This window comes from Pholcus phalangioides, unplaced genomic scaffold (assembly GCF_987345545.1).
Source record: "Pholcus phalangioides strain wild (caught in Gottingen) unplaced genomic scaffold, Ppha-v1.0 ptg000009l_1, whole genome shotgun sequence".
In the NCBI taxonomy this organism is placed as follows: domain Eukaryota; kingdom Metazoa; phylum Arthropoda; class Arachnida; order Araneae; family Pholcidae; genus Pholcus; species Pholcus phalangioides.
The window spans coordinates 36,053,827-36,067,562 of record NW_028301602.1 but is presented as its reverse complement, the minus strand read 5'-3'; the positions used below and the strand labels follow the sequence as shown (position 1 = coordinate 36,067,562).

General features: G+C 37.6%; 1 protein-coding gene across 3 annotated transcripts in view; it reads right to left on the bottom strand.

The window, feature by feature from the left end:
- spri (Src homology 2 domain-containing protein sprint) overlaps positions 1–13,736 on the bottom strand; it is a 124,567-nt gene that overhangs the window by 24,992 nt on the left and 85,839 nt on the right. Inside the window, exons 1-5 of one of the 3 annotated variants that reach the window (XM_089236032.1) lie at positions 12,155–12,305; positions 7,707–7,852; positions 2,736–2,930; positions 2,411–2,598; positions 632–723 (exon numbers count right to left, since the gene is read on the bottom strand). In XM_089236032.1, coding sequence (XP_089092158.1) covers positions 632–723; positions 2,411–2,598; positions 2,736–2,930; positions 7,707–7,852; positions 12,155–12,227 — 694 coding nt within the window. In that variant the 5' untranslated portion in view covers positions 12,228–12,305. Of the gene's footprint in view, positions 1–631; positions 724–2,410; positions 2,599–2,735; positions 2,931–7,560; positions 7,853–12,154; positions 12,306–13,736 lie in introns of those variants that run through there. The other 2 variants (XM_089236033.1, XM_089236031.1) reach the window with 2 other exon arrangements.

The following is a 13,736-nucleotide window of genomic DNA, read 5'->3' as shown; positions in this document are numbered from 1 at the left end:
TTTTTTTTTTTTTTGGATAATCGAAGTTTTCAGTAAGCAGAGGGAGGGTGGCCTCGTTTACTTAAGGTTGTCAAGACCATACTGCATGTTATCTGTATGGAAAAATTATATATATATATATATATAAATAATACTAATATGCATGATGTGTAAATATGTATATATCAGGCCTGTCATTTCAACTTTTTCCTGGGAGGGGGTGGGGGGGGGGGGAAATTATCACAATTTTTGAGAAGTTCCTTAGATTTCACCTTGTTTGTCCATTTGTATTGTATTTTAAAATTTTTGTAAAAGCTGGAGGGGCAATTCCCCCCCCCCCAAATGACTGGGCCTGGTATATATAATCTGATATATATGATATACATAGCATTTATGTGTATATATAATCTATGATGTGTTATATGTAAAAATATATGTAAGCTTTTCTAGCATAGTCTGTTATGGGCTGCAAATCTGCAACTGGAAATCGGCCCAAAGGCAATGTTTGGTCCTTATCTGTAAATTTTGTTCATGTTTATAGATAAACAATTTCTTCATAAAAGCTATCGAGACTTGATTTGTGTATTTTGGTCAAAGTTCTGTTGCTATTTCAACAACATGAAGATCCAAATAAAGAATAATTGAAAAATACCTTGTCCAAGTAAAGCTAAAGATGACAGTTCTTGCCTGGAACTAGCTTGCGCTAACGGAGGAGGTAATGCCAATTGAACAGGTAATTCATCACTGCAACAAGAAAAACCATATGAATATATAGAGAGAAAGACACGTTAATAACTTCGTATGCCACAGTCAGTTTCTTCAAAAATCAACCAGCTCTTATTAAATTAAGGTTTTCAACTTGTATGGACCAAGTGACCAGGAGTTAAAAATATAGGCAAATGGGTCCTCCACCAGCATAATTGTGGTTATATTTTTTTTCTCTGAGGACTGCAACCAGGGCCTGTTCTGGACATTTTCAGCTCTAAGGGAGGGGGGAGTATAATTTTGATGCCCCCCCCTCCTAACTTACTACAGCCCTCTTAACTATGGCTATTGCAGTTAAATATATATTTTTCCTTCTCTACCTATGTTATTGTAGTGCAGGGGAATGACTTTGCTGCCCCCCACCACAGTAAAATTGAATGATTTTATTACAGTGATTTTATTTCTGTTCACACCTGAAATCTACAGCCCATGACAGTTGTCCTCCTTTGCCCAGTTCTGGTCTTGAATGCAACAAGTGTGTCTTAAACATATCAAGGTTTTGTGTTTTTCTGCTATTTGCCTTTATCATTAGTTTTATTTTTTTTATCATGAAGATTAAAGGTGTTTAATGACACTTAAAAATGTTCAATGAAAATAAATAGTAATTTTCTTGAAACAGACAATATTAGCTTCTTCTAAACAAAGCACATTTTTTATCTATTTCCACTGGACAATTTACCACTGCTTTACACCTTTCAGAGGGTAAGTTGTGTTGGACACGTATCTCACAGACTTTGTAACACACGGGTAAAACAGCCAGGGCCACAACTAGATGCTTGGTCAGCTGGTGCAGCACTCATTCTGAAGCTTATTTGCAATGTTCAAGGAGAAGTAAAGCAGTGAAGTTTGAGCCCCTCTAGTCCAGCACAACAAACCTGCCTGCTCCTCCTTGATTGCAGCTCTTAAAACACCAGTAAATTGTATAATGGCTATAGACAAGAGTTGTGCATGGTTTAGAAGAAGCAGCTAACAATGCTTCAGTTTCAAGAAAATTTTTATTTATTTTCTTTAGGATGATTGACTCATATTCACACCTCAAAGATGGACAAAACAAAGAACCAACTTCAGCTGACCACCACTGTGGTGTCAGTGGGGTTCGAACCCGAGTCCTCATGATGCAAGTCCATCAAAATGACCACACAGCACCAGCAATATTAGCTGTTTTAGCTTTTAGATCAACAATTTTCTGCATTTTAAGTTTGCCATTCATATATGTTATAATTAATGTCTGAAGTCTAGTGTGTTTGGAAAGTGGTCAGCAACTAGTAGCATACTTTGCAAAGTTATCAGCATCTGGGCAGTGTATGAAATGAGGCATTGAGGGGGAGTGCATGAATTAATGAACGCCAGAACTTTGCCACTGGACTTATCCCGTTGTAGAGATCTCTTACAGCCCAGCTTCGAGAGAGTCTGGAAAAATTGGGGGGGGGGGGCAATGTGCACTTCCAGAAAAACTAAACTTTAGACTTGGACCATAACAAATGTAAATTTTTTTCATTTTTTAAACAGTTATCATCTGTTGCAAAAGCATCCATGGAACATTTCTCATGATCATATTTATTTTTTAATGAGTAAATTATGTATATTTCAAAACCAGAAATAGTTCTATAAAACTGAAATAGTATAGAAACAAAAACATGCAATGAGAAAAAGAAAAAGTTCTTACCAGCATTGACAGTAATGAGCAACCAGCATAGGAATTGCGTGGAAATTGTTATCAGAGCCCTCAAGTCGTAATTGAGCATCCCCAACTGTTTCTATTAGATAATGTTCTACATAAGGACCTTTGTTCTCAGGAAGGCGTACAGAAAGGGCCATGGTATTGGGTTTGCTTGACTGTCGAACTATGAAGCTCTGTGTAAAAGTAATATAACAATTGAGATTTTTCAGTGAAAATATAAAAACAGGCATGTGTTAAAAATTTCTTAGAGGAACATTACTCCAGGAAGAGGGGGGGGGGGAACAGAGGAAACAAAAAAAAACCTATTTACCCCAACATCTTTGCCTTGTAGTAGGTGTACAGCTCCTGCCCTACCTATCCCAGGTAAAAACCAGATGGGATGAGTTCGAATGAGTCGTTCAAGTAACCCAATATCACATGGCGCAAAACTGCTGCTAGTTTGACTACTATCACCATCCGAAGTCTCCTGCACTGAACTCACAGATGAACTGCTCACCATGGTTGCCTGTGAACATTGGAATTATCAGAAAATTATCAAGTCAAAATTTTTTGTTCCATGTATCTTTTTTCTTCCCTTCTTCTTTTGTCTACTTTATATTGCTCTGAGTTTGGAAAAAACATTTCCATCAACCAAATAACTCAAGATACAATTTCTTTTTAGACATCGAAGTTGTAATTAATGTATATTAAGCTATAACACAGATTTTGGCACAGTGAAACTCTTGTATAACAATAGTAAAGGGACCAGAGAAATGCATTGTTCATGAAATATATTAATGTTATGATTGCTATGAGTGCATTGGTATTAGAGATTAATATCGTTATATATATATATATATATATATATATATATATGCCCTCTATAAGAATAATTGGAATAATTGCTTATAAGATTTTCACTGTATTATTAAACGTAATGTCAGACATTTTGTATGGTTATCATGCCTGGATAACTTCACAGTGGTACTATACTATATTTGTATAACTTTTGAAAGATGCTGGTTACATTATTAAATTGAAATGTTTATGGGGTTATATGCTCATAAAATGCTAGTACTTATGAGCTAAGGAAAAAAAAACATTTTTACATTACATTGTAGCAAAAACCAAATTTTAAAAAGAGATTTCAAAACGTGAATAAAATTGTAATTAAGATTCTCTAGCATGATAGTACAAATACAATGGCCACAACAGACAAAATGCTTAATGAGGTGGGGATAAAAAAGTGCTCATAAAAAATATGGATGTCAAAAATATCTAAAATGGAACAACTTAAAATAAGAGCAATCACAAAAAAGCGAATACCTATGATAAAATATATTATCCACATAAAAAATTATGGTTGTCTTACCAAAATATTATAATCTGATCTGTGTCTTATCTAATTTTGTACCCCCCCCCCTTTTTTAATGCATTCTGCTCCTCCAAAGTTAAAAACAATGAGGTTTTTGCCTGTATCATGGATAGCTTCCAAGATTTAATTTTTTTAAAATTAGTTTTTAATTTGACAGGAAAATGTGAAATATTGCTCAAAATAACATAGGAAAGTTACCAAAGACTCGTTTTGTGAAAATAAAAATTCTGTATTTTTTGTCTGTGGGATGAGGTCATTTGTCTGATTCATTTCATTTGTAAACATGGATTTGAAATAATATTGCGATCACTTTAAATCAGTCATAACACAATATCTATCATGCATCAGCTGAACATGTGTTGTGTCAGCTAGAAAATCTTGATTCGGTAGGTTGGGCAGTATAAATATAGGCAATAACAAGATCTTCCAAAGTCAAATTCACACATAGATAAGAAGATAACTTTGGGCGAAATCGCAAAAAGTCAGAAGTAAACATTTTTTAAGGCAGAATATTCATAGAATAATAAAACTGATTTTTTTTTCTGGCTTACAAAAAAGTATGGCTTCAAATCCAACACTCTCAGAGGAAAGTATCAAACCAGACTTTCTTTCATGATATTACAACACCTTTGGTGGTGCAAATCAACTTCATATAGCCCTATAGACAGCAATTTACTACCAATTGCACTAGCCAAGATTTATTCTCTGCAGGGAAAGCACTTCTAAAGCGGAAACTCTAGTGCTGTTGGCTTCAGTCATGTGAGAGGACTGACATATATATATCTCAGGGGAGTTTATATAATACTCTTTTTTTTTCTCTTCTTCACCTTTTCCTCTTTGGACATAGAAGGTGACTAGGGATATAACAGAAACTCAATATGCCTATCTCTGGACAGATGTTCAACTTTGCTTAGGTATCTTTAACACACGAGTCTGATTAACATTTGCTCCAAATATTTGTATAAAACATAATTATCTCAATTATTATCAATTAATAAGTGTCAACAGTACTCACGTAACTAAAAATCCTAATTTAACAAATAAATTCATACAAAAGGATGTCAAATGTATAAAAAATACAGTATTTTTTCTGTGGTAAGCAATTATGTGTTAAAAAAACTTATACTGTATTTCATGCATTTATGACTGAACAAACTTCTAGTTGTTTCTAAAAGAAAAAAAAGTATTCCAAAAACATTTTTTTTTTCAAAACTATATTCATATAGCATAGTGGATCAATAATGCACATGATTTGCATGACTATCTAATTTCAGTAGCTATATACTAGCATTTCTATAAAATCACTACTATTATCATACTGGTGTCCAAAAATTAAGAGGCAGATACAAAATGTGAATTTTTGGACCCATCATTTGACTGAGTAGTCCGAATTGGAAGAGGGAATTGATGTGTCAGAACACAAATGGATTTTTTTAAAGATATGCTGGAAAATCCTGCAGTGAGGGATAGATACATTCTTTACCCCCCACTGGTTCTCAATTCTCTGGGAGTGGTACTGTGATATTCGAAGGGGTCACGGGTAAACATCAAATGGACAGAAACATACGAGACCCATGAAAGGTGGTTAGAAGGGCCACAGAGAACTGCAGAAAAAAATTTAGATGTGATGAAATAAGTCTTCTCAGTGAAATATTATGAAGGGGGGGGGGGTGTGGCTACTTTCACAATGTATCATAGCACTCGTAGAACCAGGGTCATGTTAACATCTGGGCATATTCCACGAGCTTCATGTTAATTCAAAGACTATGTAATGAGTTTTGGTACTACTACCACTACTCTCTCTCTAAACCAGACATGCACCTCGTCCATATTCCTCTGTGGAACTTCTAACGAATTGGTACATCTTGGAATGTGTGTGTGTATACGTATAGTGAATCTTCCGTGAAGTTTGTTTCTGTGTAATGCTTGTTATGTGTAGTGATGCCATCTGCGATGAATCTTTTAAACTATGAGTTTTTCCTCAACTCATAGTGAGTGAAGTGTAAGGAATGAATAATTTTACTGTTGTAGTGCTGTTGCTCTCTGCGGCGAGACTTTTTTAACGGAGAGATCGGCTCACGTTCGCTCCTCGAAATTGGGAACCGTGGAAAACCAACTTCAGCCGACCACAACTGCGGCAACTGTGTGGTTTTTACCCTGATCCTCACAATGCGAGTCAGTCAATATGATCATTTGACTACCACAGCGGCTGAGTTTTGGTACTATGATTTTTGAAAATAAGTGGTAAATATGTAAGTTGTTACTTCCAGCTAAGTACGCGTCTCCCAGAACATCACTTTGCCCAGAGCATAATGATGTTGAGAAAGCCCTGAATAGAACCAGAACAAAATGGTAGCTCACTGAACTCTAGAGCCAGGGAAAGGGGTTCTAGAGGCCAATCACATGGGGAAAAATTTGTTCACTATAAATTCACTGATAAAATCAATTTTTTGAAACGTAGAAAGGGTCTCTCTCTCTCTCTCCTTCATAGATGAATAGGGGCAAGACAAGGTGCAACAAGAATAAAATATTGTTCGAAAGGGGACCACATTAAAAATAAGGTTAAGAAACACTGCTCTACCCTAGTGATTCTCTAACTTTCGTTCTTCAAGTACCATATCCCACCACTTCTCAAGGAAAAGCATGGGAGCCTTCCATGCCCCTATTAATGCATAGAAGGTGTACACACAACTTGAAATGTGTAAAAGAGGATTTTGTAGCCCTGGAGATACGTAGAAGACTTGCGTTCCACTAGAAATGTGTGTTAGGTGTGTTTACTTCTATAAATGCATAGGAGGTTTGCATACTCCCAGATAGTGCACCCTAGTACACTATTATAAATATTGATACATTTTTCATCATAAAATTTACAGATTTTTTTTTTGAGAAGTAACTGCTTCTTAACTTATGGGTATCAGTGTAAGTAATTAAACTGAATTGTATTCAAAACTGATTGCTGAAAAAAAAATGCATTGCTCATTTATTCAGTTAAGACCAGGGCTTGACAAATCTCATTCGCCAGGTCACCATGGCATCTAGAAAATAGGTATACGTGTAATTATTTTGTATCATGTGTGGTATATTTTGTAATGTATGTTTTTTATAAGTAAAGTGCCAGAGGTATCCAGTCCGAGAGGACAATGAGTCGATATTGCCATATGGCGATGTGGCCTAGGTATCTTTCGGTTTCACGGTATATGTGTAATTGCTGAATTGGGGGAGTCCAGGAAATGACACAAAATTTTCATTTCATAGCAGTGTGTCTTCCAACCAGGGCCGAAAAAAGATGCTTGGTCAGCAGGGGCAAGCACACATTTTGGCAACCCCTTGTAATGTTGGAGAAGAGGTTAAAGGATAAAATTGGCAATCCCTCTGGTCTGTCCCCCCCCCCACCCCCCAGTTGCGGCCCTGCTCCAAATTTGAAAGGTTTCAATAAGGCCAGAAATGTTCGAAAAAAACCTCCATCATTTAGGACTGTTTTTCTTGAGGAAAAACCAGGCTAGGCTCCAAGAAATTCTGTTGGCGTCTAAATTTTTTTTTTTTGATTTGTCAAGCCCTGGTTAAGACTTCTATAGAAATTTAGAATCTGCTCAAAATACTGAGAGCAGGTAACTAATTGCTACTATATACATATCTAAAAAGCTTTTGTGTTATTATGAAAATGTTATTTGAAAAATTGTGTAGTAATTAGTGAAGCATCAGTGAGAAGGAGAAAAAAAAATTATACAGGAAGTGAGATAGAGAGAAAAATAGAGAGTTAGTGAAAGGATAGCCAAACTACCTGTATATTATCACCCGAAGCAGTGGAAGCCATGCAGCGTGTTATGTTGTTAACAGGGTAGTCAGTGTAATGTATAGCAGTGCGTGGAGGAGGAGCTGGCGGAGGTGGAGAAGGAGAAGAGGTAGGGGTTGGGGTTGTTGTCCTACCATCGTAGCTGTCTGATGCTGGGGAACTGTCCGGCAACAGCGATTTGCTGCTTCTGTATTCTCCACTGGAGTCTTGGTCAACAGAAGGGGCACTGGTGGCCTCATCTCCAGCTCCTCGCATGAACTGCTCCAGTAGAGAGGGATGACTGGAAAAAAATACATAGTCTCACAGATTTAACACATTACAGTTTGTGTCTTAAATTTTAAACAAACACAACAACTCCTCGAAACATCTTGCACTATTTATTAATATATTTCTACAGCAATGAGTTCATGAGTATATGCAAAGAATAAATAAGTCAGTGGCGTGGGATTCAGGGTGCTTTTGTGTATCAGGGTGGAACAATTACAGAATCAATTCACAAACAAAAATTTCCTGCATGATACTCCAGCTGGGCTTCCACAGGTCTAAAACACTTCCTTCGCCAATGAAATAAGTGTTTAATTGGACATTCGACCATCATGCAATGGAAATCCGACAAAAAGGCGTAAAAAAGTTGAGTTAGTTTTTTGGGGAGAAAATACGATGATCAAAAAAATATGTAAGATATATGTAAAATATTATTAGTTTCTGGTTTTATGAAACTGAACTGTCTTTTCATTCTGCGTTAGATAAACTGTGCTGATTGGACATAACCCTCGTAGTTTGTTGATGATGTATGAATGTTTTCTATGAATAACAACTAGGGGTAGGAACTTGATGACTGATACCGCTTTAATGTTGACCCATATATACGCATTGCAATAGCGGCTACGATTATACTAGTAGCCACTACTTAACCGTACATAGACCTTGTAAACATTCTAACGAAATTGTGCATGCCTGAAAGTGATATGTTTGTGATTGTGTGGCCCCTGCGTAGTTATAGCGTCAGTGTTGCACGTGGTGTCTGAGAAGCGCAGCCATCTGTCTTCCATATAAAAAAGTAAAAGTAGCAGGTGGCTGAATTTTTGTGGTCATGTAAGAATCGTGTTCAAGGTCTGCTTGTTTCATCTTGGAGAAAATTTCTTTTTTAATGTGAGACCGGCCAGCATTTGCACTTTGAAGTTTGAAAACCACAGAGAACCAACTTCAGTCTACCGCCACCGTACCACTTGCGGGGACCATACAAGGGTCATCGCGATGTGAGTACGATTTCACAGCAGCCGTCAAAGTTAACTTTCTTTCTTTCTTTCTTTCAAGCAGAACTCTGGTATGTTAATGAGTAATGCCGGAAGTGTACATGTGTACCTGACAGTCTGAGTATGTATCTGGTGTTGTGCGCGTGAATTTTCGGTGCTGGCGCTGCTGTCTATTTTTCAAACTACGAGTGACGTCAGTGCCACACATAAGGGAACGATGATGTATTCAAATCCCGTTGTAACGAATGCCAAGAGACCTGAGGAATCACTTCGTTGAAACGAAATTTCGTTATAATGTAATTCCAGGTTAACTAGCATTGTTCCTATGTAAACTTATCTGGGGGATTAGAAAAGTATTCGTTAAAACGAGATTTTCGCTATAACGGTATTCGTTAAAACGTGATTCGACTGTATATAGTTATATACTAATGTAAACAAGCTTCAATTCCAATTGAAAAAAGAAAAGAAAAACAAGTGAATTTTTCTAGCTGATCATATGATATAATCAGATGACATTACACAGAAAATCATGTGTTAATATTCCACTTCTTAGAGATATTAAAAATTAAAGATTCGTCAGCCCCATTCAGCTGGCAAGTGAAATAAATTAAAAAATAATCATAAAAAAAAAACCATTAGAAAAATGGAAAAAAAAAACAACAACAACAAACAAATCCTTAGATATGAAAAAAAGACGCACAACCTATAGCTGGAAAGTTTTCTACTCGTGATATCGTTATTAAATTACAGTCTGCGAAAAATTGCTGAGCAAGTAAATATGCGACTCGAATCACACAAATCTGTCAATACAGGAAGAAGCCGAATCTTAAAGCTACTGTAGCTAGGATTATATTTCGAGTCTTTTAGTTAATCATGAAAATCAGGAGCCAAAAAAAATCTCGAATCACATTCGCTTTCGAACTAAAATTACGCATCAGCAGTTTGAAGAGACAGTGGTTAGCATATCCGGGATCCAGTAATAATCAAGTTACGGAAACAAAGCTAAATATTTAGGCTTTTATTTTTTGAAAAGCCAATAAAGAAGTAGATACATATATAAACAAAAATAAATGTTTTTCTCAAACAATCCTTGAATTCGAGAAAAATAGAATTTAAAATAACTACAGACGAAAATCATAGGCGGAGATTGACATGGAAGTCTGGGGGGGGGGGGGAAGGTCATTATTACTGGGGACACGATGATGATGACGTCAATTCATCTATATATATATATATATACACATTAGATCAGTCGACTCCACGTTTGACTCTGCCCCTCCCCCCCCCCGTATCTCCGCCCATGTTCTCATTTTCGTGAGAACTTGCCAAAGAACATAACAAAAAAAACAAAAAAAAACCGTAATTCCCTGCGTATAATCCGCAGACGCAAATTTCTATATCTGTCATCGTATAATCCACAGCGGTGTATTAACTCAGCGGAATTTCACTCATCTATAGGAGTCGTTTGTCACGTTTTATGTAGGGGAAAAAAATGCAGATTTTTCTTCTTACACCCATCTGTGAATCATCTTAAATCTTTAAGAAAATATTTTCTCAAAATTAATTTCTAATAAATGTTTTTATTTTAACCTCTCGGGGAGGGGGAAGAGATGCAGCGTTATGAAATCGCTAAAAGAAATTCCGATGTTCTTCAACGTATATTCCGCGGTTTGCACGCAGGCATGGGCGGAGATACGGGAGGGCGTGGCGGGGCAGCATCAAAGGTGAAGTCGACTGATCTAATGCATATATGTATAGATGAACTGACATCATCATCATCGTGCCCCTCCCCACTCCCAGCAATAATAACCGTGCCCCCAGACTTCCAAGTCTATCTCCGCCTACGCACGCAGGATAAACTGAACACAACCAGGCTCTGTTACCGAAGTGATTTTAGCACACAATGTCTAAGGAAACGGTTGTGTCGGGAAAATTTCCAGTCGGTCGGTCAAGCACTCCCCTTTACATGATATGAGTCAGGGAATTCAGATAACAGGCGGGGCACAATACTTGGGGGCCACGAGAACGCTGATGTAGAGTATCTTGATGCAGATAATGTGATGCAAAATAAAGAAATGCCTAGATATATGCGATATCAGACAAAGAAAAAGAAAGCTAAGCAGGCGGGTACGATGCATGGGGACCTCGAGAACAGCTGTAGAAAATATTGATAGAATATCTTGGGATTACAAGCAGAAAAATACGAATATTGGAATTCACACGGCAACTGTAAATACATATTAAACACTGTTTCATAACATTTTTATTGAATGAAGCGTTTTCAGAAATTAAATAAAATATGTGGGCAGTTAAAATTTATGAAAGCCAGAATTGGTGTCCGGTAATGCCATATATCTCCCCAGCACGACCCAACCCACACGGGTAAAAAGAGCTTATATCCCGGGAGGGACAGAGCCTGGGTCGTGTCTGGTCTGTCGGTAATGCCATATTTTTACCTTCAGTACATTTCTTTTGTTTATTGTTTAGCCCATAGAGGGCGCTAATTTTTAAAATAAAAGGGCAAAAATCTCTAGCCTGCACGAATGTCATAGCTTTATGCAAAGTCTTAGAAAAAATTACGGACAAAGAAATACTTTCTGTTTGTGACACAGATTGAAAGTTTGAATATGATGATGTATGACGATGGCAATAATAATAATAACAACAACAACTCAAACTGAAATTGCCAAACAGCATGGAATTTCTCAAGCTCGGGTATCAAGCATTACAAAAAATGTGGATGAAATTGAAGTTTTGCGAAAGAACGGAATCTTTTGATCAGAAAACGGAAGCAAAAATATAATTCCGACGGTGTCGACTAATTCATATTGCAATGGTTTTATGTTGAAAAATTAAAAATGCATCAATCAACCAACCTCGCCACGATTAGGCACAAAACCGAGGAAATCGCCAAAGATTTTGAAAGCAACCAAAATATAAAAACATGTAATATGATATGATTTCTGTTGATTTTCTATCTCAGCAATTGGCTAATTTACTTTTTGGAGATTCATTTCGCCCTTCATATGTCACACTATTTATATTCTAGCTTCTTTCGGCGCTGACATTGGTATGCTCTATTACGTAGATATTAAACTTAAAATATGATATTTAATTCGTTCTGCTCTTATATATTTCCCCCTCGGATAATATGGTAATTATGTATATACAGTTACATTTTTTCAATACAAAACCTACGGTATGAAACTGCAATCTAACTAATTGCGGGCAATCGGATTCCCCGCTTAATCGGATTATTATGTGCCGGAATCGTTGATATAAGTTTAAGCGGGGCCGACTGTGCGGATTTCAAAAAAATAGCTTACCTTTACTCGTTTCGTGTTTTGATTCATTGTAGAACCCCGAGCAACAGCAACACCGAAACCATTCTACAACCATCGCGAGTAGAAAACAGTTAAAAACAAAAAAAAAACACACACACACTGGGCGGAAGAAAACACAGCTCCGGGGGCGAGAAAAGACAGAAGTGATTGCCTCTCCGCTGCCTCCACAGCCGCTAATGCGTTTACATGTTCTTCTCTGGAGCAGTCCACTCAGTCACTCACACACTTTCTATCATCTCTTATCAGAGAATAATAAATAAAATAAAAAAATATATATATCCGCGTCCAGAATAAATATTTCCTTGTTATATCTGCTTGCGTCGATCTGATTATCTCAGGAATATTCGAATCGACGAAAGCTTCAGATTTCGTCGCTGTCGTCGTACAGGCATAAAAGAGAAGATTTGGTACTAAATAAAATAAGTGTCTATCCACGGTGATCGCTGATCGAAATCCCATCATTAACGACGACGAGTGGCTCCGTCATCTTTGAAACGAGGAATTTCGCCGCCGGATTTACGCTTAGTAACGAATACTGGGAAAAGTCCAGAAGTGGGTGTGTTCTCTCTTCTCTCCACCACCGCGACTACAAGATACGAGACCGCTGCTGCTACTACTACTTTTACTAACAACCACCACAAGGAGCTAACTACGCCCGTCTGGCAGCCGTAGAAACCGAATGCACGGCGGCACGAGGATCCATCACGTTCAACGATCGCTTTTTTTTGTTACTACATCAAAAAACGTGAATCAACTGTACGTCTCTCTCTTTCTAACCATCGATTTAGACAATCATTTGTTGATGAAATGTACAGATCGAGAAAAGTGCGAGTTGCTGGTTAATTAAAATTGTATAGTGGAAGCAATTGATTTCGTAGATTGTAATTGTTTCACTTGTATCTCAATTTCGGATTGATTAGTTTTTCGTCGCTTTGTCACTCTAGTACTCTAGTGGCGTATTTACGGGAAGGGGGGGGGGGTATAGCCCAGGGCGACAAGTTCCGAGGGGCGGCAGATTTTAGGAATGAGTGGCTAAAAAATTAGTACGCAATGGAATAAAAGCGGCGAAATTTTATGACCATGAATCCGCCTCTGTCCAAAGAGCGAGAGATTAGGTCAGTGAGTGACCTAGATAGTTTGCAAGCATGTGAGTAAACAAAAGAGTGAGCACGCAGGTGAGTGAGCATAAGAGTGACCTAGAGCGTGTGCAAACACGTTAATGACAAACAGAGTGAAATAACTTAGAGCGTATACGAGCATGGTAATGACTAAAAGAGTGACGAAAGCAGCGTGCGCAAGCATGTGAATGCCTGAAAGAGTGACCTAGACCAGCGTGTGCAACATGTGAATGCCTGAAAGAGTGACCTAGACCAGCGTGTGCAACATGTGAATGCCTGAAAGAGTGACCTAGACCAGCGTGTGCAACATGTGAATGGCGAAGAGTGGCCTAGAGAGTGTGTGAACCATGACAGTGACTGTGAGCAACCAAAAGATTACGCAAGCGCGTGTAAGCGACACCAAAAGAAAGACTTAGAGATACAGGCATATCTACAGACGGGGGGGG